At 43.4% G+C, this 27,990-nt stretch overlaps 1 protein-coding gene and 1 long non-coding RNA gene across 8 annotated transcripts; both read left to right on the top strand.

Moving 5' to 3' along the window:
- NPL (N-acetylneuraminate pyruvate lyase) lies at positions 1-27,812 on the top strand. Of its 7 annotated transcripts, XM_064515597.1 has the most exons (14): positions 1-1,577; positions 6,295-6,414; positions 6,764-6,967; positions 16,316-16,384; positions 18,163-18,236; positions 19,315-19,402; positions 20,529-20,586; positions 20,677-20,752; positions 22,390-22,482; positions 22,958-23,106; positions 23,291-23,337; positions 24,162-24,246; positions 25,105-25,144; positions 26,130-27,812. In XM_064515597.1, exons 2-14 carry the CDS (start codon positions 6,401-6,403, stop codon positions 26,276-26,278), a joined length of 1,146 nt encoding a protein of 381 aa, XP_064371667.1. In that variant the 5' UTR covers positions 1-1,577; positions 6,295-6,400; the 3' UTR covers positions 26,279-27,812. The 7 variants fall into 7 exon arrangements, with proteins under 7 accessions (XP_064371667.1, XP_025956747.2, XP_064371668.1 ...); XM_026100962.2 differs by lacking the exon at positions 6,295-6,414; XM_064515598.1 differs by lacking the exon at positions 1-1,577 and having other exon boundaries at positions 2,526-6,414.
- Positions 6,982-14,876, top strand: LOC135328996 (uncharacterized). Its single transcript, XR_010390117.1, has 2 exons — positions 6,982-12,629; positions 14,420-14,876. It is a non-coding gene; the product is annotated as an uncharacterized LOC135328996 (long non-coding RNA).
- Positions 27,813-27,990: the final 178 nt, after the last annotated feature.

Genomic DNA, 27,990 nt, shown 5'->3' with positions numbered 1-27,990 from the left:
AGCTGAAATGCAGACACAGTTCATTGGCCCATTTCTGATCAGTGTGTTATAAATAGGGCAGAACAAAGCGCTGAGGCTTTTCTGTCTGATCTCATGGAAGCGTTTTCCTCAGTCTCTAGTCTCCAACCTTTCGGTAATACCTGCTGCAATGATTAGCGACTAGAAGAATTTGGGCAAGAGACAAGAGCTTTCCAAAAGGCAGTCGTCTCTGAAATTGTGAAAGGCCTGACTTCTACTGCTTGTTCCCAATGATTTAACAAAAATGAAAAGAGCTGAAATCCTGTTAGCTCTGAAGGAACCAACAGAGAGCCAAGACAATGAAACCACTCGAAGACTGATGTGTGAGCATTCACCTCTCAGGATACACTGCCTTCACTCCTCTGTGAAGTGAGGGCATTTCCTGGCTGCAAAACAAGCTTGAGGTTCTGCAAGTGGCAGTTTTGTGCAACTCCGTAAGTAAAATGGACTTGAGATGTTCAAGCACTTTGCTCCTGGATGAAAAGGTACTGATATTGATGGGTATTCTAGTATTGATGGTGCCCATAATTTTCTTGGGCCACCTAATAATAGCTGATGTCTTACTTAAAGCCTTAGCCCCTGTAGTCCCGTTACTAAATAAGATTTTTGTGCATTTAGGAGTACATACCTACTTTCCTAGCCTTCATTCTAGAAAGGAAGAGACTGAAAACATGAAAACTCCCCCTCACTGCCCTAAAGCAGTGAACAAAGCAAGCAAAAAAAATCAAACCCAAAATTTGTATAATCATATCTGGTTAAACCTTGAGATTTTAGAACAGTCCGTTTATGATAGTTGTCAATACCAAGCAGACAGTAATGCATTCTGAAAAAGTTTCTGCTTTCTGTTACAAAGCTGTCCTTAGCCTGTATTTCACATAGCAAAGACAGCATGTTGATTCAGCGGTTATCTTGGTTCTTAGGTTAGGGCTTGATAGTACATTGTCTTTCTGGAGGATGATTTAATTGCGTGTTTCTTGGGTGGCAAAACAAGTTTTGTGGTTATTTTTCATTCCTCTGCCCCCATCTTTAATGTGACAGTTTGTGAATATAAGAACATGTTTTTTTTGATAAAAACCAAAACTGCCTTGTGCTAGCCAATTCCTTTCTTGTTTGTTTTCCCCTTTTTAGGGCCCTCTGATAGCTTCACCTGCAGACAGTATTTATTAACATTTGCAGACATACCCTACTGTAGACTATTGTTGAACACTGTTAATCCCCTGCTGTACCCGGGTTTAGACGTGGCCACACTTTTCACATTGGAATCTATCAGGGTGAAAAGTTTATACTAAAAAAGTGAAATTGCTGGAACTGGTTTCACTTATAATCATTAAAATCTGCAGTGCAGGGAGCACTCATATGTTGAAAAGCTTTTTCCAGCAGCTCCTCCAGTTGTCACCATAGAGCAAGGGAACATCAGAGAACCACCCAGCAGGATGCTGATGCCAGCAGTTAAAAGCAGGTGCTCTCCTCCTCCCTGTCCCAGCTTGAAGTTGTTGCTTAATTACTGAAGTTCAGCAGTGCATTTGTCAGAAGGACTGGTCACCAGGAAATGCTGCATGGTACTGAGCTTTACTGTTTTATCCTTACACACTTTTTGTCAATAGTACTTTAATATGATAAATCAATGAGACATAACAAGAAAGCATGAACACAATAGTTTTATTAGAAGCAAATGTGAGCAGTCTATACTGAAACTTCCTATGGTAGATATGTGTTTAATTCAAAGTCAAAGATGATATTTCTTTACCGTCATTTCCCTCTCTCTGTTTCTCCTTGCTGCACCTTGATAGAAAATACATTCCTCCTGTTCTTGCATGTAAAGAAATACCTTCATCTTAGAGAAGCAAGCGTTCCTTCATTGCAACACATGCTGGTGTACTAGCTTCAGGCTTGTTCTGTATTTCCCAGTGCCTCCCTGACTCACCTTGCTTTAAGTGCTGATTAGATCTGTCTTAGAGCTCTGCCTGCTGCAACTTTGTGGCCACAACTATTGGTGACTGCACTTAAGGAACGTTTTTGAATTACATAAAAGAGTGCTTTTGGAACAAAAAAAACGATAAAGACAAACAAACCTAGAATAATCCTCCAAATGTTTACAGTTGAATTCATTCTTAAATCTGTAGTAAGGCTTAAGTTTGGGATCTGCATCTGTTCATATTTATATGACTGTAATCGGTCTGGGCTTTGTCTGCTGCTGCTAACACATGGGCCAAAGGGACAGAAAACACACCAGGCTTCCTCACAGGTTTCTTAGTCTGACAGCGGTGAGCAAGTGTAGCTAAAACATGCTGTTCCACAAATCAGCTAGTTATATAAAGAAAGTGGAGAAAGTAGACATACTTACATTTTGGAGAATAAGCTCTCCTTATCCTTCTAGCTATTGCAGTCTACCCTTCTGAGGCTGCTCACGTTGACCACACGCTGCACGTCAGCCTTTATTTTGGTTTCATCAAACTCCACCCATTCCACATCCCTACTGGTGGGAGGTGCTGTTACGAAAACCAGGACCTCGTAGCCTTCTCCTCCTCCGGGTCTCGGGTCTCGTTGGAGATCTCCCACGCGAGTGCCGAAAGCCCCACCTACTGCCCTCGAGGCAGAGCTGGGCCTAGTGTGTGATCTGCCTGCATAAACAGTGCTGCATCCTTGTGTAACTTCCACTGGCTTCATTGGCACCCTGCCTGCTTATGTCAGAGTTGGCACTTGGTTCTCTGCTCTCCAGGACAAATACTACATAAATACATAAATAACGTCCCTCTGCCTGTCCATCCATTCCCCCCACCGCTGCCCCAACTACATGAGAGTGATGGTACAGAGCAGTAGCTTGCTTTTCTTGCCCCAGGGCAAAATAGTGGGTACAAATCTGGCCGTGAACAGCTAACGCTATCTTTACAAAATTTTTGCTGACATGTTAGGAAAGATAGTGTTCTCCTATAATGGGCTGCCTGTTTTGAACGGTATTTGAGAGTAATCAGCCCCCTTAGCCCTTGGATGTCTGCACAAAGGGATTACACAAAGCTATTGTGAAATCCTGTTGTGTTTCTCATAAACAAAGTGAAGCTGGACTCTTCCTGTAACCACTCTCAGCTCCAGATATATTTAGGTGCCAGCACAACAGGACAGATAAAATATAATGTGAGTCTTGAGAACACCTGTGCTTGGGATGCTTTGTGCAAATGCCTCGCAGCCAAATTCACCCAGGCTTGCTGGGACATTTGCGATCGATAGCTGGGAATGACTTTTAGCAGAAGCCACACTTTGCTGGCAGAGAACTCCACCAGTATGCTGTGTGATACACTGCTATTCGGGACTTTACTAGTGTTCTGCTTAGGTCAAACGGGAGAAAATCAGTAAGGCGTTTTGGAGAAGCAGAAGCTGTTACTTCATGGTCTTTCCTTAGGGGCTAAAGGCATACCAAGGCTTGGTATGTGTTTGCATGAAGTTAGTCCTCTGTCACCCTAATGACCATGTCAAGTGAACTCTAGTAATTATTTTCTCAGAAAAGGGAGGACCACCCACAGCCAGCCAGCACACTTTGGTCCATCTCAACAGTTATCTTGATCATATGCACAGAAAAGTACTGCCTTGAAAGGGGAGTGATTAATTTGTAGATAAACACAAGCCCACTGTTGTGTGGACTTGTGTGAATTGTGTGTTTTGTTTCTGAAGCACAGAGACCCAGAACAATCTCCAGTCAGTATGTATGTGTCCAGCTGATGTTTCTGTCCCCAACAAAGAGCGAACTGTTCCTCGTGGAGTAGCCCGAGGTTGGAAAACAACCATCAGTGTTTTCCCCGAGAGGTTGTTTTCCATGACTCTTTTGTTTCTCACGTATGCATTGAGAGGACATGTCAACAGCTGGGGGAGACAGCAGGGCAGACATGAAGACCTGTATTCTGTACATAGCTATATATGCACCCATACCATGTACAATTAGGGGGCTGGGCAGGGGGCAATTCTGACAGAAGCTGACACACAGCCTCACTGATACCTCCAAATAGGGGGAAATCCGAGTACACTAGCTGTAACCCTTGCCCTTTACACAGAGAACAACATGAAAGAACCCCTTAAGCAGTTTGGGGTCCCAGTTGTTTGCTGAACACGTAAAATAAGAAAGTTTAGCCTACGTGCACTGCTAGTTTGCCTGGTTATCTCTACTGCATGGGGAAAATAAAGGCAGTAATAAAGGTTCGGCCTGCTTATATGAATACCAACCTCTCCTTGGCCACTATAACCCCTAATGAAAAGATCAGTTAAAGAGTGGTTACCCACAGAGGCGCTGTAAATGTACTAATTAAACAGTAATTAAAAGGTTGCCTACGACATCTCTGTTTAATGTCTCAGATGTATATCTGGGACTCAGCTGGTTTTTTGTAGAATAGCTGACAAACAATGTTTTTCTGTACTGTTGTCTCAAAGTCAAGGAGTAGAAACACGAGTATAAGCTCATAGGCACTATGAAAGCTCGCAGTTTGTGGCTGTGCCATAGCCTTACTATTTTCAGCAGATATTTCTGTGCAAAACATTGTAATGAACTTTTACTTAAGTAATGGTTTTCCAAGTGAGTAGCTTCTGTCCAATTAAGGTCAAGCCTGTGATACGGTCACCTATGATTTCCATTTTTTTCTCTGTAGATTCTATCTATACTTGTCCTTAACAAGCCCAGACAGGACCTTAAGCAATATGCTCTAAAACAAAAGCACTTATGTCTGCTCTGTTGCAACGTTACTATAGCCACTGGCAAATTCATGCAGATGTATTGCCAGTTGCCACGCACAGATTGCTTCCCCAAGTCCTGGATGAATTTTTGCCATTGACCTAATTGTGTCAGGGTTGGAGGAGCTCAGTGGAGGTGTGTTGTAGTATTCTTGGAGCACGGTTAATGGTAGCTTTGAGTCACATACTTATAACTGTGACAAGTCTTTAGCATAACATGGGATAAACAAACAGAAGATAGCTTGAGAGGGTCGGAGAGGGATATGTGCGTCTCTGCTCACACCTTCTGACAAGTGGTCTCAACCCAAACGTTCCCGGCAGTTTTGCATTTCTGCCTGAGCTTCGCACAGCATCAGTTACCCTTGTGCTTGATAATGATTCTGATTTAAAAGAACTGAGACTCTTCAGATATAAATGGCCTTTGCTTTTCCAAACGCTTACTTAGGAGATGATGCAGAAACCCTTACTTCCCAACAGAGAAGTTGAGCATGTGATGTTTATGGTTACTACAAATAATAATTTGGGGCAGCAAAGATTTCTTTATATGTTCTTAGAAGAACTGTGGTTTTGTGCAGATTTGTTTTCCCAAAGGAGCCTCTGATGTCCCTGCTCTAAAGAAACAGAAGACCTAGCAAATTCCATAATATTTCTTATTCTCACTTCCAGCAAAGCAGTCAAAGCAACACAAGTCTGCCATCTTCTAAAGAAGCAGCTGAATATACTGCAGTGTTGTTCTGAGCGGGCTCCGTATTCTCCCTTGCAAATTGAGGAAATAAAATCTGCACTAACTGTAATGAGGTGGTGTTTAGACCTGATGCTCTAACCTACACATTTTATCTCTGTGCCCCAGTTTGCTACCATTTCTACTGATCTGGCCTTGAGCCAAAGACCATTTGCTCTCTGGAGCTGCATATGTGGATGTCTGCGTGCTTTTTGCCTGATACCAGCTCATTTGTCACAAAGGTTACATGAAACTATTGCATCTCCTTCCTTGAACGGCCGACTTGATTGAGAAAGCAAGTTCTAGTGCATGCTTTAGAATCAGTGTAGTTTTTCCACAGTAACGACATCAAGATAGTTTTTGTGAATGAGACAACAGCTGGTCCGTGAGAACATTATCTGAAAACTTTTCCAAGTACGTGACTCCTGGCGAGCAGCTCACATCATCAGAGATTGCGTGGAATTTACTGGTCTTGCCCAAATAAAAAGCTTCCTACTTCCAACACCACTCTTGACTTGGCATTTTCCAGAATTTCTCTGCTGAAGGTCATGTTTTGGAATCATTTGGGTTCTCTGAGCATGGTTTGGAGAATTAATCCTAGACTAATCCTTTCTTCCAGCCACCATGAAAAACCTTTCTAAACCTTCCCCTCCTCTGTCCATAGCTTCCAGTCTCTCTGTGGGCTGTTTCTCAGGTTTACATACTGCTTTCTACATTTAGCCTCTTTCCAAAATTAGGGTTATTTTTAACGTAGATCTGTTTAGGGATCTGGCTATCAGCTGAACCCCAAACTTCTTAAGCCAGCACTAATACTCAAGCTAGTGTCTCATCTAACTCCACAGAAAACCTGTGGTTCCGTCTAAGTGCTCTGAGGAAATGAAGTGAATTCAACTTCCCCCTACAAATTTATCTTCATTCTGTTATTGACAGCTTCTACTCAGAATAAAGATGATGAAACAAAGGTGAGATTTTATCCATAAAATAAGAACAGCTCATTCAGGGAAACGAGAAGGAGGCTACATAGGTAACAGTGTTTGGCTAGGAAAAAAGCCATAAGTCTGCTGTATTGTTATTTTTGGTTTTGTTTTTAATAGTATTTAACAATGATTTAAGACTATGATTATTACAGCTATAGCCTAAGATAAGAGAGAATATAAATTCTCCTTTGCAAACACAGCTCTGGTGTCTTACAGTCTGAAGAGAGGAAAGGGCCAGGTATTTCCACTGTTAATTGTCTACACTACTTGTAGAGAGACCTGAAAAAACAGCCTTAAGAAGATCAGCCCCTTACTGACTCTTTCTTATCAACAGGATAGTCCAGTGTTTGAAGTCACTAACAGTCCATACAATAATGCTCTCAAGCAACAAGAAGAAAGAAGTAGTTAGCAACCTTTGTAGCAGCCCAGCACCTCTTACATCTCACCTGCCAGATGGGCTCTCCAGAAGAAGGCAGGAGTTCAGTGTCAGCTCCAGCAGGAATCGTTTTTCCATCTGCATCTTCCAGCACTCCCTCAGGTAAATACCTTCTGCCCTGCTCTTGTAAGCAGGAACGTGTTCTCCAAAAGAACATGCAGAGATAACTGAAAAATGGTGGGCTCTTTGCTAGGGATGTTTTTGTTCTGATAGGATCCCATTCGAAAGCACTTACAACCTGATTGTGATTGTATGTGTTGGCATGTGGGCTTTTGTGATACATGGCTGCAGGAAAGTGTTCTCTTTCTGGCCTGTTGATCCAATTAACCACATCAGCACAAAATGGTATGAGGTGTTTCTCCTTTATAGCCCATGCTGTTGGTTTGAGCTTCAAGCTGCTGTCTTCTGCAGTGTAACTAATAAACCCCATGTATATAAGTATTTTATAAAGCACTTCAAGAATCACTGCCAAATCCCAGACTCTGAGGATGTGGCATCTGCTCTCCCAGCTAGGCAGCCCTCACTCTCTACAAATACAGTCTGTCCATAAGCAGACAATTCCGGGGCCCTTCTTGACTTCTGGATCCTCTTTATTAATAAGGCATCGTCACTGAAAAGTCATTGGGCTGCCTGGGGGCTGCATAGTGTCCTTCCATACTGTCTCAAGAGAGCTCTAATGCTGTGGGTGCTCCCGAAACAATCCCACCCCTGAATATGAATAAGATTGCCTTAAAATCTGATTGCGGAGAGGAATGATGTAGGTGTGTGACATTTTTATCCAGAAGCCTGTTCTGAGGACTGTCCTGTTTAGTTGAAATTACTCAGTCAGAGGGAGTATTACCAAGTGTTAGCCCTGCAGAACTGGGCCCCCATGTCCTAAGAGCCACTTTCAGTCAGAGCTCGGCTAAAATCAATGGACTTGTGTCAAGTTACTGTAGCTGAGGGTTTGTCTCCTAAGCTTTTCCTTGCTGTACTGCCTCTTCATCGCATGAATACGGATTGTGCCAGAACTTTTCCCATCTTTTAGCATTGGGGGTTTAGTGGTGGGCATGGGGTTTTGGTGGATGTTTTTGTCATTTAGATTATGCAGGTAAGCCCTCCAGAGATGGATTCTTTAAGAATCTGGTCTCTCTCTCTCTCTGCTTTCTCAAGATGAGTGGAAGCTGTGTTCTGCAGCAGATGGCACCATTGTTTGTGTTTGGAGGTTAGTTTTACTCTAATACAAAATTCCTTCAAACTGTCTTGGTTGCCAAGAAAAGTCATCTTAGCTCACTAGTGGATCCAGTATATAGTTATAGTTCTTTTTGCTTCTAAAACCTTACATTTGAATATACTGTAGTACCTATTAGTGAACTGTTACTGTGAACGTTAAACATTTAAACATCTTGAAAGCTAAAAAATTAACGTCTTGGCATGTTAAACATCTTATATGCTTCAGACAGAAATCTGAATATCTGTGTCTAGTTCCTCGTGCCTTAAGTCAAGAAAATCCTCCAGGTCATGCTCAATTCTAGAAGAGCTGGACTAGGGAGCTTCCAGGCAGTATTGACAGCCAGTGTAGCAGTTTAATTTAAGTTCTGAGAGCTCTGTATTTCTCTTGACTTTTGCACCTTCAGGTTTAGAGCAGATACAATGAGGTAGATGTTCTACATATGAGAGCATCTCATCGGCTTCTGAGTACCAACCAGCCAAGGTGGGATTTAGCAGAATTTCTTCATTTTCACAAGTACTGTCTTCTGCACTCATTTTGGCTTGGGTGCTTAATATTTATTCCAAAAGTAGTCTTTAACCTGTGCATTGTCTTTGAGTGAAGATTATATCTGTATACATTTATTTATTGTGGAGAGAAACTCTGCAAAGCTATAGTTTAATTATGCCCAAAGAGATCTGCACACATCACAGCTTGAATGATGGGAAAATCCAGATGATACTGTCAAGACTGTGACAGGTCCAGGGAAGGGTTGGGAAACTCAAAGTAAAAGACAAGGATGGTAAATTGTAGTCAGCGTAGAAATTGTTGGAAGTGCTACAATAGCAATAAAAAAAAATGTAACCTTAACAGACCTTGGAGGAAAATTGCAGGGCCTTTGGCTTTAGTAATTAAGCAACCTCAGCAAATCAGTCACTCACATAATGCGCCAAGTTCTTAATAGATACGTCAATCCATTATGTTCATGCATGGCAGCCTGCTTGCAGTTTAGCTTCTTGCCACAAAAATCTGTTTCTTAAGTGTTTAACACTTTTCTATTTGAAGTTAGCTTATGCTGTAAATTATATAAGCAATTTTTCACAAGGAAAAGAAATGAACATTAATCTCAAAAGCTTAAAACTATAAAACCACTTTTTTATTCCTATAATTGTTTTTTGTTGATGTTGTTTTCACTGGTTTCTTTGTCATCCTCTGAGCTTTGGCACCACTGACACTTTACTGCTTATTTTTGTGGTAAGTGGAATGACACTTTTCCAGTCATTGCACAGCATGCTGCAGCTTTACAGAACTGCAGACAGCCTAAACACTTCTGCCTTGCTCAAAATCTACAGTGCACTTTTTGGATTCTCTCCTGAATATGAATTCCCATCTTCATATTCTCCTGAATATAAATTCCCACAGCCATTTAAGCTTTTCTAAATGTGTTTGTCCATTGAAAAGATACATTGAGCGTTAAACATGCACTTAAAGTGTCATCTTAAGTGAGCATAAAAGAGAATAATGAGGTATTTTAAATGGCCACAGTAGACTCATTTCTTCTTTCCCTCAGAGGAAGCATCATCCTTAAGATCCTGTATTCACATACACATTATTGGCACTGCTGCTTGCGCACTGAATGTGGGCTCAAGGGGAAGCAGTAACTCTGCAGCGGACCCTGAACTGGTGCTTCAGGATGGCAGAATTTTTTCTAAACGAAGGAAAGGATGGGTTTCAGCCTAATGAGCATTCCTCCAAAACTCCTCAAAAGCACTCTAGGCAGTTCTGAGTAGTTCTGAGCAGCTATAATATTCCTTTAAAAAGCGCTAAAGTCCTATAAACTGCACTGACATTCCTCTAAACTGCCTCCAAGTAGCTCTAGAAATCCTCTAAGCTGTCCTAAGCAGTTCTAAGCAGCTGCTCCAAGCAGCTCTCAGCAGCTCTCAAATTCCTCTGAACTAATCTAGAACTTCTTTTACTGGTCTGAAGACCTCTGAATTTCCTTTAGACCTCTAAAACTCCTTGGAGATTCTCTGAGATGCTCAAAGCATCCCTCTAAAACATCACTAGACAGCTCCAAAACACCTCTAAAGAACTCTTGCAGAGCTCTAATACTCTGCTCCAAGAAATCTTTTAAAAGCATTTAACTGATTCTAAAATACGCTAGAATGCCTCTAAACCTGTCTGTATTTCTTTAAGCAACTCTAAAATACCTCTAAAATGCACTAAGTTGTTGTACAACATATCTAAACAGCTGTAAAACTCCTAATCAGGTATATAAAACTGTGAGCAACTGTAAACTCCTTTAAAACCTCTACCTCTCTGAAAACCCTCTAAACAATTCTAATCTCATCTAAAATTCCTCTACGCTGCTCTAAGCAGCACTAAACTGCCTCAAAATAGTTCTCAAACACTTCTCGACCTCCTTGCAACTGTGACAACTGTTCTAGAACACCTCTAAGTAGTCAAACTCCTTTAAAACTCCTCTAAACAGCCCTCAAATTTCACTAATCAGCCCTAAAATTCCTCTAAACTGTTCTAAAATATCTAAACTACTCCAAGCAGCCCTGTGACTCCTCTATAACAGAAATGCTGTTTAGAGAAGCAGCACTAAAACTTCTCTGAAGTCCTTTAAAATTTAACTGCTGTAAGCAACTCCACAGCTCTCCTAAACTGATCTAAACCTTTAAAGCTTCAATGAGCAGTTCTAAGCAGGTCTGAACTCCTGTGCAGTGCTCTAAACTCCTGTAAAGCATTCTAAACAACTGTTAACTCCTTTACAGTTTTTTTCTAAACCTCTTCTAAAAAACTCAGAGCACCTCTAAACTGATCTACAGCTCTTCTATGCTCCATAAGCAGCACTAAAATGCCTCTAAACCTCCTCTAGATAACTCTGGACTCCTCTGAACAGCTCTAGTATTCCTCTAAACAACTCTAAGCAGCTCTAAGACCTCGCTGTGCTGATCTCTAACACCTACGAACTGTTCTAAGCAGCTCAGAAATGCTCTAAACCACTGTAAAACTGCTCTGAAATGCTCTCAACAGCACTAAGCATTTCTAAGATCTCTTAAACTACTCCGAAACTCTTCTGAACTTCTAAATGGCTCTACGCAGCACTGAGCTGCCTCTGAACCTCCCTAAAGGAGGTTTTTCTGTTCTTCAAGTTACAGGAATGCTGTTAAAAGACAAAAGAAAAAGAAGACAGAGCCAGACTTTTCTCAGTGGTGCCTAGAGGCATGACAAGAGGCAAGGGTAAATACTGGGGCCGATAGTGCTTAACTTCTCTATTAATGACCTGGATGATGGGGCAGAGTGCCTCCTCAGCAAGTTTGCAGATGACACCAAACTGGGAGGAGTGGTGGATAGACGGATGGTTGGTGCTGCTGTTCAAAGGGACCTTGACAGGCTGGAGAAATGGGCAGAGATGAACCTCCTGGAGTTCAACAGAGGTACATGCCAAGTCCTGCCCCAGGGAGGAATAACCCCAGGCACCAGTACAGGCTGGGGGTCGACCAGCTGGAGAGCAGCTTTGCAGAAAAAGACTTGGTGGTCCTAGTGGACATGAGCCAGCAAAGTGCCCGTGTGGCAAAGAAGGCCAATGGCATCCTGGGCTGCATTAGGCTGCCAGCAGGTTGTGGGAGATGATCCTTCCCCTCCCATCATCCTTGGTGAGGCCACATCTGGAGTGCTGGGTCCAGTGCTGGCCTCCCCAGTACCGGAAGGACAAGGATGTACTGAAGCATGTCCAGCGAGGGACCACAAAGATGATTAAGGGACTGGAGAATCTGTCATATGAGAAGAGGCTGCAAGAGCTGGGATTGCTCATCCTGGAGAAAGAGAAATTACCCATATGGCTGGAAGAGCATAGAGAAGAGAGGATTTCAGGAAGAAAGAGATGAGCATCAAATAAAAGAAAAACACATGTGCTTTGTGAGAACCTGTTAATAAAGCCAAGCCCCAGAGAAAATGATAGCTGAGTGTGAATAGCCCACAGTGAGCATATTTTGGAGTGGAGGAGGAATACCACAAACCCAAACTCCTGAGATTATTATGTGACTACGTGAAAAATGTGCTCCCAGGGCACAGAACAGCAGGGGATTGTTCTCTTTGCTGCGGACGCTGCGTACTCTCAACGCACTCTCATGTAAGATCTGACAGGGAGTACTGCAGGCAGAGTGTTTTACTGCATCTGTTTCATGGATGGGAAAGAGGTGTTGAAAAGCACAATGATTTTCCTCAGTCTGCAAAGCAAGCCCCACAGCAGAGCTGCAACCTGCAGACATTGGTACATTCTCAAGAGAGACTGATTCATGTCTTTTTTGGTGATCAGTCCATATGCACTTTATGTGACCTTTTACAGCTCCTTTTCTTCTGAAGCTGTTAAATGTCAGTCATAAATCTGTGCAGGGCGTTAAGGGGACAATCGTACATCATTTTAATAGGTGGTGACAGTCCCGTGGCCAGATCTGCTGTGAAGATTCAAATTCAGGACCTGCCGCGGTTTCTGTGGGATGGAGGGGGATTGTGCTGTGCGTAGCTGTATTTCTGCCACGGGATCCAGGCTGTGCACTGCATGTGGTACGCATCTGTGGTAAAACCACACGTCAGAGAAGTGAGCAAAAGCCATAGGCACTGCATGCAGGGAGTGGTTTTAGCTCCCCATTCGCCACTGTTTTCTGCTCACTTGCCATAGCCTGACCCCCATTTGCCTTCCTCGCACCGCAGCGTGGATCCTCTCAGCTCGCCACTCTGTGTGCCCCAGAGCCTGCACACTGTGCTGGGCCTGGGCGTGCTCCAGCACTGCAGCGGCTCAAGAAACGGGCTGAAGGAAGGGCAGGCAATGAGGGAGCGGGGAGCCAAAACCTTTCCCAGTGAAATTGCCATGCTGTCACATAGCCCTGGCAATGTGAGCTAGCCCCCCTCGAGGCTACACCAGGTTGCGGTGGTGGACGTGATGGGAAAGGGCCCCAAATGAACCAGACCTTCCCCTTCATTTCTCATTTATGTGCATCTTGTGGCTTTTGGTTTATATCATACATTTTATACTTTTGTATTTTTCATGTTACTTGTTTTTTTGTTTCTCTTATGCTCACAAAGGTCATTTGTAAAAAGACTGCAAATTAGAGGCAGAGATTAACAGGAGGTGTCCCCCCCCCCCCCCCCCAGCAGGCATCCACCGGAGATCATTAATATCTGAAGAGCTTGCAGACTAGATAAACATGGCAAGGAGCACAAGAGCTAAATATGACCTCTGTTTTACAAATGAGAAATTAAGGCACAGGGATTAGTGGTTTGTTTATTTGTTTGTTTGTTTTAATGCCATAACTTGTGAATCTCATGCTCAGGAGATTTGAGACTCAGGTGGTGAAATGGGCACATTGGTCACTTCAAGGAAATTCAGAGATGTAAGATGAGGCCAAATACTGAATGGGGGGGGGCATATAAGGTTTTCTTTTACTATAATAACATTCTGATGCTTACCCTTAAATTGCTGATGTGTAGTTTTAAGTTTGATCTCCAGCTGAACAGTCTTATTTTGTCTGGGAACAGAGAAAAGTTGAAATTTGACTAACATGACCAATTGTAATTGTTCAGGATAAACATCTTTTAATCAGTGATGCTCTTTATCACAGTTCCTAACTAACCCTTAGCAAGCATTTGAGTTGGCTGGTCTGCAGAGACATGCCCTCTAGTGATTGTTTTATGGCAACTCAATCTAGGTTTGGTTCCTCATGTACTAAGCTCAGCCTCTTGAAACCCCTCTTGTTCAATGGTGCTGAATGGCAGAATTCCTTTCTTCCTATTGCACTGCACGGCAGATGTGTGGATCTCCAGCAGACGACTCCATGGGAGTGCTCTGACACTGCCGGCCACAGCATAGCATAAACATATTTCTTGCCTAGAGCTCCAAAGTGCGGGGTTAGACAACTTAATATAGCTGAGCTTGCCCAAGTCACTCTACCATAACCTGCAGAGTGCAAAACACACCTGTTCTTAGTTTGCAGCCAGGCTTCCTCCACTGTTTTCAGCTGTTCTCTAGCTCCATAAGCAAAATATTTCCCTGTTTTTCATACAGTGACTTATGGCTGGGAAGAAATCCCTGCAGAAATTCACAAAACTGTTTTCTAACCTCCCCTTGAAATCTCCTGCCCTGATACTCTACAGTGCTGCTGTCTGTCTCGGCTATGATGAGCGCTAAGCTTTGCCAGAACATCTCACCCCTCCTGCAAAGCGTGCAATGAAGTTCAGTGTTCCCCCTAAAATCCAGGCATCTCTCATCTCTTGATAGTGTGTTTGCATTATTTATTTTTGAAAGTTTGAGAGAGATGATTATAACTTGAACAAGCCTTTAAAAACATTACTTTTAGGTTACAGAAGATTATAGAGACTGGCTGTTCCAAGGGGTCCTCTAAGAGTCGGGCCGAAAAGGGAAGCTGATGGAGAAGGAAGGAGGTCACGAAGAGATGTCTGTCTTGAGACAAACGTCAGATGATGCTGACTGCCTGCCTGTCCTTCAGGCAGATTGCTGTCCATGTCTTTTCAGTTTTTCTTTTTAAGTTGTAACACTGTAAATAAAGAATATTTAAATCACCCCCATATAGACTGTCTTTTGCCGCTGGTAAGTTTGTGATCCGTGTAAAGTGCTTTTAGCAATGTAATGACACTGGCAGGGTTCTTAAAAGTTCAGCAATTCAGCCGAACTCCAAAAGCAGGCCAGGCTCATGTCACAGCCTGTGATTTTCATTGTCCAAACCCTTTTCTTCTTTAAAACAAAAGCGGCATCTTAGCAGGTTTATGTACTATTAAAACAACTGCAAAAGAGTATTTTTGGCTGATGGGAATCCTTTGGGCTTTGTGTCCTGCTCGTCTTTTGGATTCTCCTTTTTGGCACGGCTATCCTTGTGAGGCCCCATGTCTGGGAAATCTACCAAAAAGCTGCTGAAATCCTTTCCATAAGAAATACCCCGATTTAAAAGAAGTTCATGATGCAGATCGTCAGAGCGGTCAGATGGCAGCAGAAACCCGGTTCCCCCGCCCGCTTCCCTCTGCTCACTTCATTAAGCGCTCTCGAAAGACCTGAGTCTTGCTGGTGGGGGTACATGAATCTTATCAGACGGAGGGGCTCAGCCCGGAGGAGCCCCCAGCAAGGGCATAAAACGCCCCCGGGGGAAAACGTGCTGGGTGTGAGGCAGCGGGCTGGCCCAAGCGCTCCTGAGGGGAGCTCAGCCCAACGGTCCGAACGGCCGCCGCCCGGCCCAACGGTCTGAACGTTCGCCGCCGGGTCCAACGGTCCGAACGTTCGCCGCCGGGTCCAACGGCCCCAACGGCCGCCGCCGCCCCCCACGCAGCCGCCGCAGGGCCGGCTCCGGCTCCGGCTCCGGGGGCGGAGCGGGGCGGGGCGGCCGGCGGCGCACGCTGGGCCGAGCCCGCCCCCGCCCCAGAGCAGCCGGGAGGCGGCGGAGGCGGAGGCGGAGGCGGAGGCGGAGGCGGAGGCGGAGGCGGAGGCGGAGGCGGAGGCGGGGCGGCTGGCGGCGAGGTGAGGGGACGCGGCGGCGGAGGCGGCGGGGGGGGAAAGAGCCGCGGGACAGGTAGGTCGGGGGTGCCGGGCGCTGCGGCGTCGGCCCCGGCAGCGGGGCAGCCCGCGGGTGCGCTGAGCGCGGCGGCCTCAGCGCGGGCAGCCTGTCGGGCCGGGCCGGGCCGGGCCGCCGCTCGGGCGGGCTCGCCCCTCGCCTCGGCCGGGAGAAGCAGCTGCCCGCAGGCCTGAAGGATGGCTCTGGCTGGGTCGGCCCTCGATAGCCCGGGGGGTTTAGCCTGCTTGAGTATGGAGGATTTGGGAGTCACTCTTCCCCTTTTTGGTTAGCGTGACACACATCTCCTAGCTTTCTTCCCCTTTCTCAAACGTGGATGAAGGGTTTTGAGCCAGATTCTCCACAAAATTGTTCTCTCTCTCAAGCTGCCAGGTATTACTGTGCACGTGTTAGGCCACAACCTATGCATGAAGAAGGAACGGTAAATAGAAGGTGTCTTGAAGCTTAACTGCATCTGGTGCTCCCGTTCCTGTTCTCGGATGGGACTGGTTGCAAGAAGCTTCTCTGTCAGTGAAAACCAAGCAATTCTCTCTAGGTTCTTTTCTCCACAACAAAAATTCCTTGCAAAGTTCACTTCTTCTGGACTTTGCCTGTCAAGTTTTCTTGTTAACAGAGGTCAGCTGAAACAATACAAGATGGGAATCATTTTCATCTCTTTCTTTGTTTTCCAAACAGCTCAATGGCACCCAGAAAGAAGTTACAGGGTCTTGTAGCAGCTACAGTCACTCCAATGACTCCCGATGGGTAAGTATTAGCTTGCATCACAGTCTTTGCATTGTCAAAGTTGCATTGCCAGCTGTTACCCCACAGCCTTATTTTCCTGTTCCCTTATCTGGGACTGATGGTTGTTTGGTTTTATTTTTAAATCAGATCTCTGAGTTTACCATTTCAGTTGTGGTGGATAATATAGAGCTTGGAGTGTACTTTTGCAACAAAGGTTTATGAAGCCTAATCTCCTTTCTTACAGTCATAGATGAGCTTAATTTTGTAACCAAACTATCCAGGCCTGTCCTTGGGAGAAGGGAGAAGTAAGATGAGAAATTACCAGGTCAGTCCCACTAGTGCTAGTGGGCTCCCTTCACCTCAGCATCCTCCTGTCTCTCAGCAAGTGCTGTAGATCTGGGATGAGAAGTGTTGGGTCAGTCTTGTATCTCTTTTTCTACTACTTTTCTAGGTGCAAATTAAACCATGGTAAGGTTATATGAGTATTATAATATTTTCAAGCTACCTAAGATGTATCACAGTCCAATCACAAAATAAAATCACAAAGTAAAAAGAGCTCTTGAGAGCTAAGAAACAATTCTCTAAGTCTGATGTCCATTTACACTTCTCTTGCCCCTAGCTAAGTCATGCGCATTTTCATGTGTATATATGTGTGCATAGGATCAGTTTAAACCAGAAGAAAACCCTGCAAGACCTGCAAGTTCTGAAAATGATGGCAAGCAAATCGAAAATTGAAATTCAGCCTTCCTCAAGGAAATGTTGATAAAAAGACTTCCTCCCTACTGCATTTTGATGTTGCAAGACTCAGTTGTTTTGGAGTTAGCAAAGGACCCTGAAATATGCTGATAGGAGATGAGCTAAGAGCTGAACAAGTTTCTGAGGGAGATGGTGGACATTTGCTAATGTGGGTCTTTTGAAAATACTTTTGAAAAGTATTGTAAAGCATGGTCCTGGCAACAGGGAACTTATCTGCATTACAGCCACTGCTTAGTTTTGTGTTTTAGAGGAAACTTATTTCTAATTTCCTTTTTTATTACTACTTGAGCTTATTGCAACGTGGAATTTGGAGAATGATCTGGGCCCTCTGCTGGAAAATGCATGGCCATGGTAAAATAGATCCTGCGAGAGCAGCTATGAAATTCTGGGTGATGTGTGAACCCAAGAAAGGTCCCAGAATTGGCTTCCAGACCACAGGGTTGTCCTGCATGTTTGACAAGTTAGAATAACAACAAAGTATTAATCACTGTTAAACAAAATAAGTTTGCTCTGGAGAGGAGGTAAACCTAGAATTCTGTTTTCCCTGTTTTTCAGGGAAGTCTGTTTCTTTCCTCATCCTTTAACAAGAGAGAGAGGTCAAAGTCACATCCACCAGACACCATTTCGCGGTGTGTGTCCTGCAGTTAAAAGGATAGCTTAGCTCTTTGCCAGCACTTGCACAAATGCCTTTGTGCTCTCAAGAGCACTCTTGTTTCCCTCAATAGTGCAGAAGGTTTGAGTGCCTCTTATTCTCCCATCTCTCTCCCAAAATGTCCTTTGTTATGACAAACCTTCAGTAATTACCAGGTGAAATAACATATTGGAACAGCAAACAACTTGTCAGGAGGAGGAGGAACTGGAAGAAAGTACATGACATTCAGAACTGAACTGTTACCTGAGCTGTTAAACTCATGTTGAGGGTATCATATCTCAGAGTATATCCATGTCCATGTATGTATAAATGTAAGGATTCAAAAATACCTAAGATTTCTGTGGGTAGAGACTTACAGTAGCTGAGGTTCCTAAGCTTCCTTTCCTTTCAGACAAATTAACCTTTCGGTGATTCGTCAATATGTGGATTATTTGGTAAGCAAGCAGAATGTGAAGAACATTTTTGGTAAGTTTTTTGGCAGAAACTGTGTTATGCCCTGGATACCAGCCCTGTGATATCTTGCCTGATAAGAGCAGTAATGGGAAAGTCTGTTGATGTGGGATCGTAATAGGTGTTTGTATTCACAGTAGAGAGAGTGTAAGCAGCATTTCAGGGGTCTGCTTTTGCCCACACCTCATTAGTATGCAGAATAAAATAAAAGCGTGGCCTTCATACAGAGACGTTCCCAGAGACAAATGGATAATGCTGGGTTGGCCGCACTTGAATGATTCTCTCCTTTGCCTGAGCAATATGCAATCATCTGATAGAAAAACATCAGCTCAGGAGCCCAGAACATCCAGTGGACTCATCAACCCCAAACAGGCTTCTTGAGGGAACTGTGGTGCACTGGGTGATGATATCTCAGTGCTCGCTGCTCCCATCTGTCTGCTCTGGCTCTGTCTTGAGGGCTTCTGCTGTGGCAGCAGGGATGGCTGGATAGAAAATGCAGCATCTGCTAAACCACCTTGGTTCACAGCCTGGCATATTTAAGTAAGCTGAAGTCAGTGCTAAGATTTCAGCTCAAAATTTCAGTCAAAAGAGTGGCAAGAGGAAAAGCAGATTGTGACAGTGACTTCAGCTATGCCAGTTTAATCTGTGACTGCTTGTGACTGAACACATTCACATTTTGTTGTTTTCTAGAGGTGTTTTAGCTTAGGTCAAGTGGTTCCATTCAGGATGGAGAAGCCAAATTTAATCTTTTTTCCCTTGGAGTGGAAGTCAGATAGTTATTCAAGTGGTCACGCTACCTGGCTAGCTGCGTGTCCCTTCATGCCCTTGTCACAGTTTTCCAGTTTTGGCAGCTAATTCCACATTCTCCCTCCCACGCCACTGATGCTGAGACACCTGGGCCTCAGACACAAGCATTTAGTGCTGATAACATTGTAAGCCCTGTGTAGACATTGATGTGGAACTCTGTTATCTTAAAATGAATTGGGGGAAAAATATTTCTGTATAGTATCATAAAAATGCCAATAACTGTCTTCAGTAAAAGCAATGTATGTAGGGCAGGTCTCAGCAAGTGTGTTGTGTTGTATTGAAACAGTGAATGGCACGACAGGAGAAGGTCTGGCCCTTAGCGTCCAGGAGAGGAAGCAGCTGGCAGAAGAATGGGTGCACCAAGGAAAAGACAAGTGAGTAGCTGAGAGGGAACAGGAGATTCCAGACCTCGTGTTATGATACAGGCATCCCTGATTGCAAAGCCACATCTGCTGATGGCTTTCCTTTGGGTGTTTTGTCACTGGGGTTTGTTCCCCAGGTCCTTTATAGAAGAACCTGTCTTTGTCACCGCCAGGTAGCTGATACCCATTTCCACTGCTTAGAAGGTTGTAAGAGTCCTCCTCTCTTGGTACACTATGGAGCGGGATAGAAGAAAAAAAGGCTCTGGGCTGTGCCCTTTTGTTATTCTTGAGAAGAAATAAAAGGAAAGAGATGTCTGGCCATTCAAAGCCCTTTGAGCGTTTCAGAACCTTTTAATGCATTCATTGAATGATTTGGTATGGGGGAAGCTGAGGTGTAAAGTGTTTAAGTGCTTCCCTAAAGATGCAGAATCCATGGCAGAGGGAGGAATTCAACCCAGGTCTTCTGAGAGTCTAGCTGCATATCTAAATACAGGTCTATTCTTCCCACCCCAGTACCTGTCATAGTGCTGTGTCACTCAGCCCTGCTTTCTCTTGGCGAGAAGGAGGTGTTTTAGGGTGGGAGGAAGAGTGAGAGAAAATAAACTGATGTGAAGACTCTCAGTCTGTGTGGATGTAAAGAAGTAACACAGAAATGGAACTGATGAACTGGAACTTGGGAAATGGCATTGATTGGAGCAGGCAAACGGTTAAAGATGCTGCTGTGAGGCTCTACTCCTCTAGCAATTCTGCAAAGCAGTAGCTTTAGAAAGCAAACATCTGCTTTGATATCCTTTCCTTTTCCCAGCTCCACATTAAATCTTAACATCTTAATTTTATCTTCCTAATAGACTACTAAGATTTTTCACTCCTGACGGCCTTGCAAGTATGATGGGAAACAGTCATACATGATTTATATTTGCAGATGTGCATTTTTTCTCGCCACCAGCTGCTTGCCATTGTAGGCATTTTCCCCATGTATCTGCTCTTCAAGACAGCACAGGTTCAAATCCCCTTAGTATTAATTTTTTAGAAGTTCTTGTTCTGTGGCTCCCTGGTCTGAATGGATTCAATTTGGCAGTCTGATATTTTTCACCATCAGTGAAGCCTCCCCAGATCTTCTGGTTTTGTTCTTATGCAGGTTGGATCACGTGATCATCCATGTGGGAGCGCTAAGTCTACTGGAGTCCCAGGAGCTGGTGTGTATATGATATAATTTCTTTTCACTAGGTGTGTAATAAATATAAAGCAGATGTACCTTCAGGTATCTTCCATTCTCTCTTTTACAGGCCAGACATGCAGCAGCCATAGGCGCTAGTGGTATTGCTGTAATGGCCCCCTTCTTCTTCAAACCCACAAACAAAGGTGAGTAGATGTGATTGTTGGACCTCGTCAAGCCATTAGCAGTATTTTCTGGCAGAAGAGAGCTCACATGCTCTGAGGACTAGTGATGATAATACTGCCCTTGTGGAGCAAGTGTAGCTTTCCTTTGGGAGTTAGAGCTGTTTTTCAGCTGCTTGCAAGATTTCTCTCCTGACTGCCAAAATTTGAAGGATCTTCTGAAAATGTAAGCATTGGAGCTAGAGCATCAATTAGTTATCGTAGATCTCTTATGTGCCATCTGCTTTCTTTGGAAAATATTCTGGTGATAATGTTTGCATACCTGTGATGTTTGGTACCATTCAAAAGCAAAACCCAGAAGGAGTTTTTCAATCTGGGAAATGTCAGAAGTCTCAGAGGAAAAAGCAGAAGGGGTGTCTTTTGAGATATATCTTGTTGGGTTGTTGTAAAGGGAAGAATTGTTTATTGAAGGTATAATTAACTAGTCTGTCTTCTGCATAAATAGTACGGAGTTCACACTTGGTCTGGGTCACACTTGAAAGGAGTTGGCTCCATGCTGACCATTGGTGGACACTGATCAAGTTGATAAACTCTCGATACACAGGCGTGCCTCTTGTTATTGAGGAGGTTACGCTCATGGCTTGGTGGCTTACCCCAGATCCTAGCAAGGTTATCCATCCCTTGGTTGTGTGCATCTCAGGTTACCTCAAAACTTCTAGTATTGAGTATTTCGCTTTTAACATAATAAACATAATATGAAGGACCCACATGATGTGGAGCAATATAACGGAAATGTTATAAGATTGGTCTGAATTAATTATGAATGGAAACATACATATGAAAGCACCTGAAGAAACAGGAGAATGCATTGCAAGAGTGGTCTGTACTGATAGCCAAGGACACAATCAACAGCAATCAAACTGATAAACACTGAGGAACAGCACAAAGGTGAGCAGAAGACCTCCACTGCGATAACAGTAGAAGGCAGAAAGGTTTTGACACGTTGCTTTTGCCATTCCTCTTCCTGCTATGCCAGCAGGAAGATAGACCATTGCCTAAGATTTACGGAGGATGCAGGGAACAAGATTCTGGGGAAGAAGATCACTCCATAATAACTCTTTGCTTCCTAAAATGGTACAAGAAAAGCTGTCCAGAAACCCGTTCATCATCACCAATCAAGCAGAACCTAAGGCAGGTGATGTGAACTTGATCCTTTGTCCTCTGTGCCGTACACAAGTGAGACCACTTTGGCACATACATCTTGGAGTTTACAAGTGTGAGAAAATGTGTGAGTTCTAAGAGAATGAGTGTGAATGTCTGAAATTAGTTTAGTTTAAAATGAATACCGTATTTGCCTTCAATATGGTCTTCCACTGAGTTTCATTACATTTAATTTTTATGATAGGTGTAGGATTTTATATTTATTAGCTATGTATGGTATGTAAACGGTCAATGAATGTATGTGTTCCTGTTCCGCATGGAAACACATGCAGTGAGACTATTCAGAAGCTACTTTTCTGTGACTCCTATGCATTGTGATGCTGAAATGTAAAAGTCAGAAAAATGGCATGTCCACAGACTTTGGCTGCTGTGAATCTGAACTGCCTTTCACCGTGGATAGTCTCCTTCTCTTATGAAATTACTTGGTTGCTTTCTTCCAGATGAGCTGATTGCTTTCTTACGGGCAGTTGCATCTGAAGCCCCTGCTGTTCCATTTTATTACTATCACATTCCTCCTCTGACGGGTGTAAAGAGTAAGTACTGCTTACTCAGCTTTTCCTGGGCCAGGGGGCTCTTAGCAACCCGAATAAACCTAACGGCTAAGTTTTTCAAGACTTCCTATTTAGCAGAGGAATAAGGAGTAGAATACGTATCTTAGTTATTTACTCTGGACATCAGGTTATGTGGTGTTTTGGGATGTATGAATCTGTATTTATTCTTCAATAAGTTGCTGCCAGGTCATTCCTAAACTTTTACATCTCTGGGTTTTTTTCTTTCTGATCTGGGAAAAGGCGTGCTTCAGAGAGGATGGAAAGATATCTGTGATGAAACTTTGGGATATAATGACTCTGAAGTTGTTTAACTGGTTGCTTTATATAGTTTACCAGGCTTATGCCAAAGGGGAGTAACTTGTAAAAATAGTAAGTCTCTCTCCCTCTTGGGGAGGAGGCAGGGAAGTCTCGCAGGATGGGGATGTGTTTCTTCATGTGGGATTGCTCTTCTGCACAGTTCGTGTTGAAGAGTTGCTGGATGGGATAAAAGAGCAGATCCCCACCTTCCAGGGCGTGAAGTTCAGCGACACAGACCTCTTGGACCTTGCACAGTGCATAAACAAGAATGACAGAGAAGAGTTTGTATTTCTTTATGGGGTGGATGAGGTAAGAGGCTCCTCTTAAAAATGATTTTTTTTCTAAGGCATTCTCTTGCTTCAGCCTGGAAAAAAAGTAATGCTGGGCATTGAGTGCCAGGTAGTTTTGCTGTTTCTTCCCCCCCCCCCCCTTTTTTTGATGTTTGGTATGTGAAGTAAAAATATTCTTTCCCCCCTCTCCCATCCCAAACTAGCAACTGCTGAGCGCACTGGCAATAGGGGCAAATGGAGCGGTTGGAAGGTCAGTATATCTTGGACTCCTTTCCCCCTCCTACAAACACTTCTTTGTTGTATCTGCCACTATCTGCATAGGATTTATCTAGTTGTCTTCTATCGTAGTGGTGGAGGACTTTGCAGGATAAGGCTGCACAGTACGAAGCAGACTGATGAGCTAGTGCTGGCAATGGGACAGTTGTGTAACCTGGACCTCAGAGTATGGTAGTTTGGGTGATTATTGCTGCAGTCTGTAAGCTGACCCAAGGGTTATAAAGTATTTCTTTATCCTCTCAGCACCCTTCTGAAGTAGGGAATTTCTTTATCTTCATCGTATGGGTAAGGAACCAAAGCCCAGAGAGGTTAAATCTTTGCCTTTGTTCACTCAAGAAGTCTGTGAGAAAAAGGGCTCTGGAACAGTGTTTTCTGAGTTTAATTTCTAATTCGTCTTTTCCCCCTCATGCTGGGCTGCTTAGGTGAATTATTGTATGATATTTCTGCCCTCGTGTAGAGAATCCATTAAATGAACAGAAAACTAGAAAATTAAGTGATTGCCCTTCAGTATTGCCTAATTGTTTCTTTTTATTTTTAATTTTGAAAGGCAGTTCCATTTGGAAAGAACTGGGGAGAGAAATCCGAGCTCTAAACTCATTCTTAGGGCTTGGCATACTTATGACGCCTGACACTATGAACACAGGCACAGACTGCATGAATCTCTATCACACTGCATTCTGATAATGTCAAGACAGAAGGCCTGTGGGCTACTTTTTCTGTTTCAGTGGTTCTTCTAAGCCTCCCTTGCATTTGCCAATCTTTTTTTTTTTTTTTTTTTTTTTTTTTTTTTTTTGGCAGTACGTACAACTACTTGGGCCAAAAAAACAATATGATGTTGCAAGCTTTTGCACAGCACGACCTTGCATTAGCACGGAAGTATCAGGTACAGTATCTTCACTGTTACTGCTGGGAGCAGCCTTCTTTTTCCTCTCCTCTAACTTCACTGGGATTATGTTCATACCCTGAGGTAGCTCTATTAAAGCAACCTTCTTTCGGCTCTAACCCCTTGCTTATTATTCCTATCTTCTCACCTTTTTGACCAGTACATACCTATCCTTACTAATTTATTTTTAACCAAGACCAGCCTTACCCTTCAAACTTCTGATCTCACCTCTGCAGCATGAGCGATGCCCTGGCCTTTTTCCTTGAACAAGCCCACAGTGGCCAGGCCCTGTGGCTAGGAACGTTCTGGTGTCACCTTACATGATGAGATGTAGAAAGGTGTTGCAAGTCAGTTCTGGCTTGACCCTTTTTCGTCTTGGCCTGCTTGATGATTTGTGAGGAGTTCTGAGCAGTCAACATACAAGCTGTACCCAATATCTGCTTTCACTGGGACATACAAGACATCCCTTTTTTGTCTTAAAAGAGAAGTGACTGCAGGATGAAGCAGTAATAATGAAGGATGATCTGCTCTGGAAATCTCTCTACCAGGCAGTGGAAATTCAGATTTGTTAACCTTTGCAGCCTGATAGGAAACTTATCAGTGTTCTCAGGCAGCTTGCTGCAGGGGCAGGCTGAACATGAGAGAGACTGAGGGGAGTGATGGTTTTCTTATAGCCTTCCCTCCCTCCCCTGTTCCAGTGGAATAGAATTAATATTTCACATAGACTGGCCAGGCGTCCAACAGCTTTTCCCAAAGCTATGCCACAGTTGCATAAAATGTAAATACCGTAATACCTCTAGATGCTTGTACGTCTTACAAATATGATGGAATGAATAAACTGCTGTTTGTCTCTTCTAGTTTCTCACTGGTGAATTTCTTAACTTTGTCATCAAACTAGGTAAGTCCTACATTGCCTCTGTCTCTTGTTGTATCTTAAAAAGCAGACTCAATGCTCCAGAAACCCTCATGTTGCTGAATTTCCTTCCTGAAAGATTTCAGGAGAAAATGTTGCACGTGGTGTTTCCTGAGATAGTAGCAGCTGGGAGTTCAGCAAAGGGAGGGGACCAAGCCTCCCCAAAAGATTCCACTCTCACTTCCTTCCTTCTACTGCCAAGTTTTACAGCTTTTAAATAGTCTTTCTGTGATTTATCTTTTTACCTTTTTCTTATCCTGACTCTTCCTGTGTGTGTTTTTTTATTATTATGTCTCCAAAAGCCCATTTCTTGCTTCTCTTCTTTGAGAGTCATTGACCTCAAATGATGGTGCCCCAGTGGGAAAAAGCAGCTCTGATACTTGTCTCTCCTGTCTTGCTGTAATTTAAGAATAACTCTGCTCAAGGCTGTACAGTGAGGATAAGGACAAAACACTTTAAAATAGAACGATTTTATAGAAACAAAACCAAATTTTTATATAAAAAGCATTAAGAACAACAGAGCTGGAGTATTGTAAGGAGACCGAGTTGGACGCTTCATGGTTTTCACACCATGTTAACTGTGCTTTTGCTATACATACTGTATGTAAGCCGCAAAGAATCTGGCTGAGCTTTAGTTCTTGGTTGTATTTCCAGGGTTAAAAGTCAGAGGAAATCCATTATCATGTAGAATCTTGTAGGTAAAAAGGCAAATAAATATTATCGCTTAAATAAGTGTAGTAAGTAGTAGTAAGATGTAGTAAGATGTATTTTTTACTGTCATATCTTTCCTGTCTGCAAGCACAATCATCTCTTCCTAGTGGCAGTGTTCTCACTTCTGGGAAGTGCTTAAACCCTGGTTTATGCAGGATCACACAGGAACTGTATGCTATTGCTGCTTTGGACACCTATCTAGAGACTTTTTAAAGTGAAAAGATCTGTAAATTACCTGGTTTTTCTTTTGTCTGTCCAGGTTTTGGTGTTGCTCAGACTAAAGCTGTAATGACTTTTGTTTCTGGCATTCCCATGGGACCTCCACGGCTTCCGCTTGTTCAGGCCTCAGAGGAATTCATCACCAAGGCTAAAGCCAAGCTAGATGGCATTGTCTGGCCTACCAACTGATTTCACTTCCATGTGGATTTTCCACATGGACGGTGAATCCCTTTTCTGGGTTTCACTCTCACTTGGCACGCTCCCCGTGTGACAGGCTGATTTGGCTGTGACTTCTGTCAGGGAATTTGCAGGGTGCCTGAGCCCCTTTCTGTTAAGGCTGGTCTTGTTGGCACGCATCTAGCCGCCTTTTCATTTAATCTTACCCAGCTCCCCTGGATTCCTGCACATCCCAGGATGAGCTGTTATCTTTAAAATAAGCAAATTTTTCCCCAGGAGAAGGGTCCTGACTCCTTTTGTACAGAAAACAAGAAGATCTATCTCTGCCCTCCACTGCTCCTTCCAGCTGGACCATGCTTTATCCTCCCCCTCCACCTTCACCAGCGTCTGCAGCACTGCAGTATGTTTTTATACACTGGTATGACACCGTCTGGTTGCTCAGACTGGTATTTTACTGTTTGTCATGAAGTCCTAGTCCATCACCAGCAACAAGTAAGGAATCTGTTAGGTTGGGGCACTGCCCATTCATGTAAAATCCTGTTTTTATCCTTTGTCATTGTCTTTGTACATCTTCACTTAATGCAAAATTTAAAAAATGTTTGCAACTAAGAGCTTTTGGCTTACTAACAAATGGATATTTCTCCATCTTTCTCCTTGCAACAAAACTGAAGCTGGAATTGAACCGTAAGTCTCTGTATGCAAATGCAATGCAATATATACTGTATTACATTATCAGGAGGTCATCTGTGGTCAGATTAAGAGGTCCTCTTTTGCACCCTGGACCTGTCCCTCTCCCGTGATCTTAACCCTTCTCTTCTGAGGGCATTTGTATTTTGCAAATGTAATGCCCTCTCCTGCTAGGGCCGTAAGTTCTGACAGCATTCTCACATGCCAAAATGATTGCACAGTGTACAGGGATATTTGAAACGGGAGGAGAGGAGATAGGGAAACGTGGAGATCTAGTTCTAAACTTTTCATAACCCAGGGTGTGAAATATTCTACTAATTTCCTTCTACTTTGTAATTACTTAACAAGAAATATGGACTGCTACAGGTTTCCTCTGTTTCCCCCCTTCCCCTCTGAATTTGTGAGAAACTTAGGGAAGCTTTTCTCACTGCTTGGACATGGGAAGAGAGCTGAATCAGCCATGGGTGCTGCAGATCTCTGGTAGTTCACTGTGTAACTGTTACTCAGACAAAACTAGATGGGGCCTGCAAAGGAGAAGCATAGGAAAAAAACCACAACCATGAACATGAAACAACAACTGATTGTTAGGGTCTTTTCTAATAGAAACAATACAATAAAGTATCTTTATTGTAATTCCAGTGCTGCAACTTACTGATTATTTTAGTACCTGGCACATAGAAGTAAATGGCACCTAGATAAGGCATCTTTAAATGATTGTTTTCTAACGGATCCAGATTATTTTGGTTCAATAATTTTTATACCTGTGTCTGTCTCTATCAAATCTTGAAACCTTTTAGTCATATTTTGACTCACTTCTGTATTCAGTATTGATTATAAAACATTATTTTAAATACTCGTATTGCTGTTTCCTTTTTCTCTTTTGGAAAAATGCTGTTGGGGAGGCAGTAGGGGAGGAGGTGTGTGGGAGACTTTCTCAGGGTTTGGTAATCTTTCTTTTTCTTGTGTTCCCCCAAGGAGATCCTGTTAAAATTAGACCCTGTCAGCATAAAGTTCCTGCTGAACTTTAGCCACGTGGG

The sequence above is a fragment of the Dromaius novaehollandiae genome, chromosome 8 (genome assembly GCF_036370855.1).
Source record: "Dromaius novaehollandiae isolate bDroNov1 chromosome 8, bDroNov1.hap1, whole genome shotgun sequence".
NCBI classification, from domain to species: domain Eukaryota; kingdom Metazoa; phylum Chordata; class Aves; order Casuariiformes; family Dromaiidae; genus Dromaius; species Dromaius novaehollandiae.
This window is presented reverse-complemented; position numbering and strand designations above follow the sequence as displayed.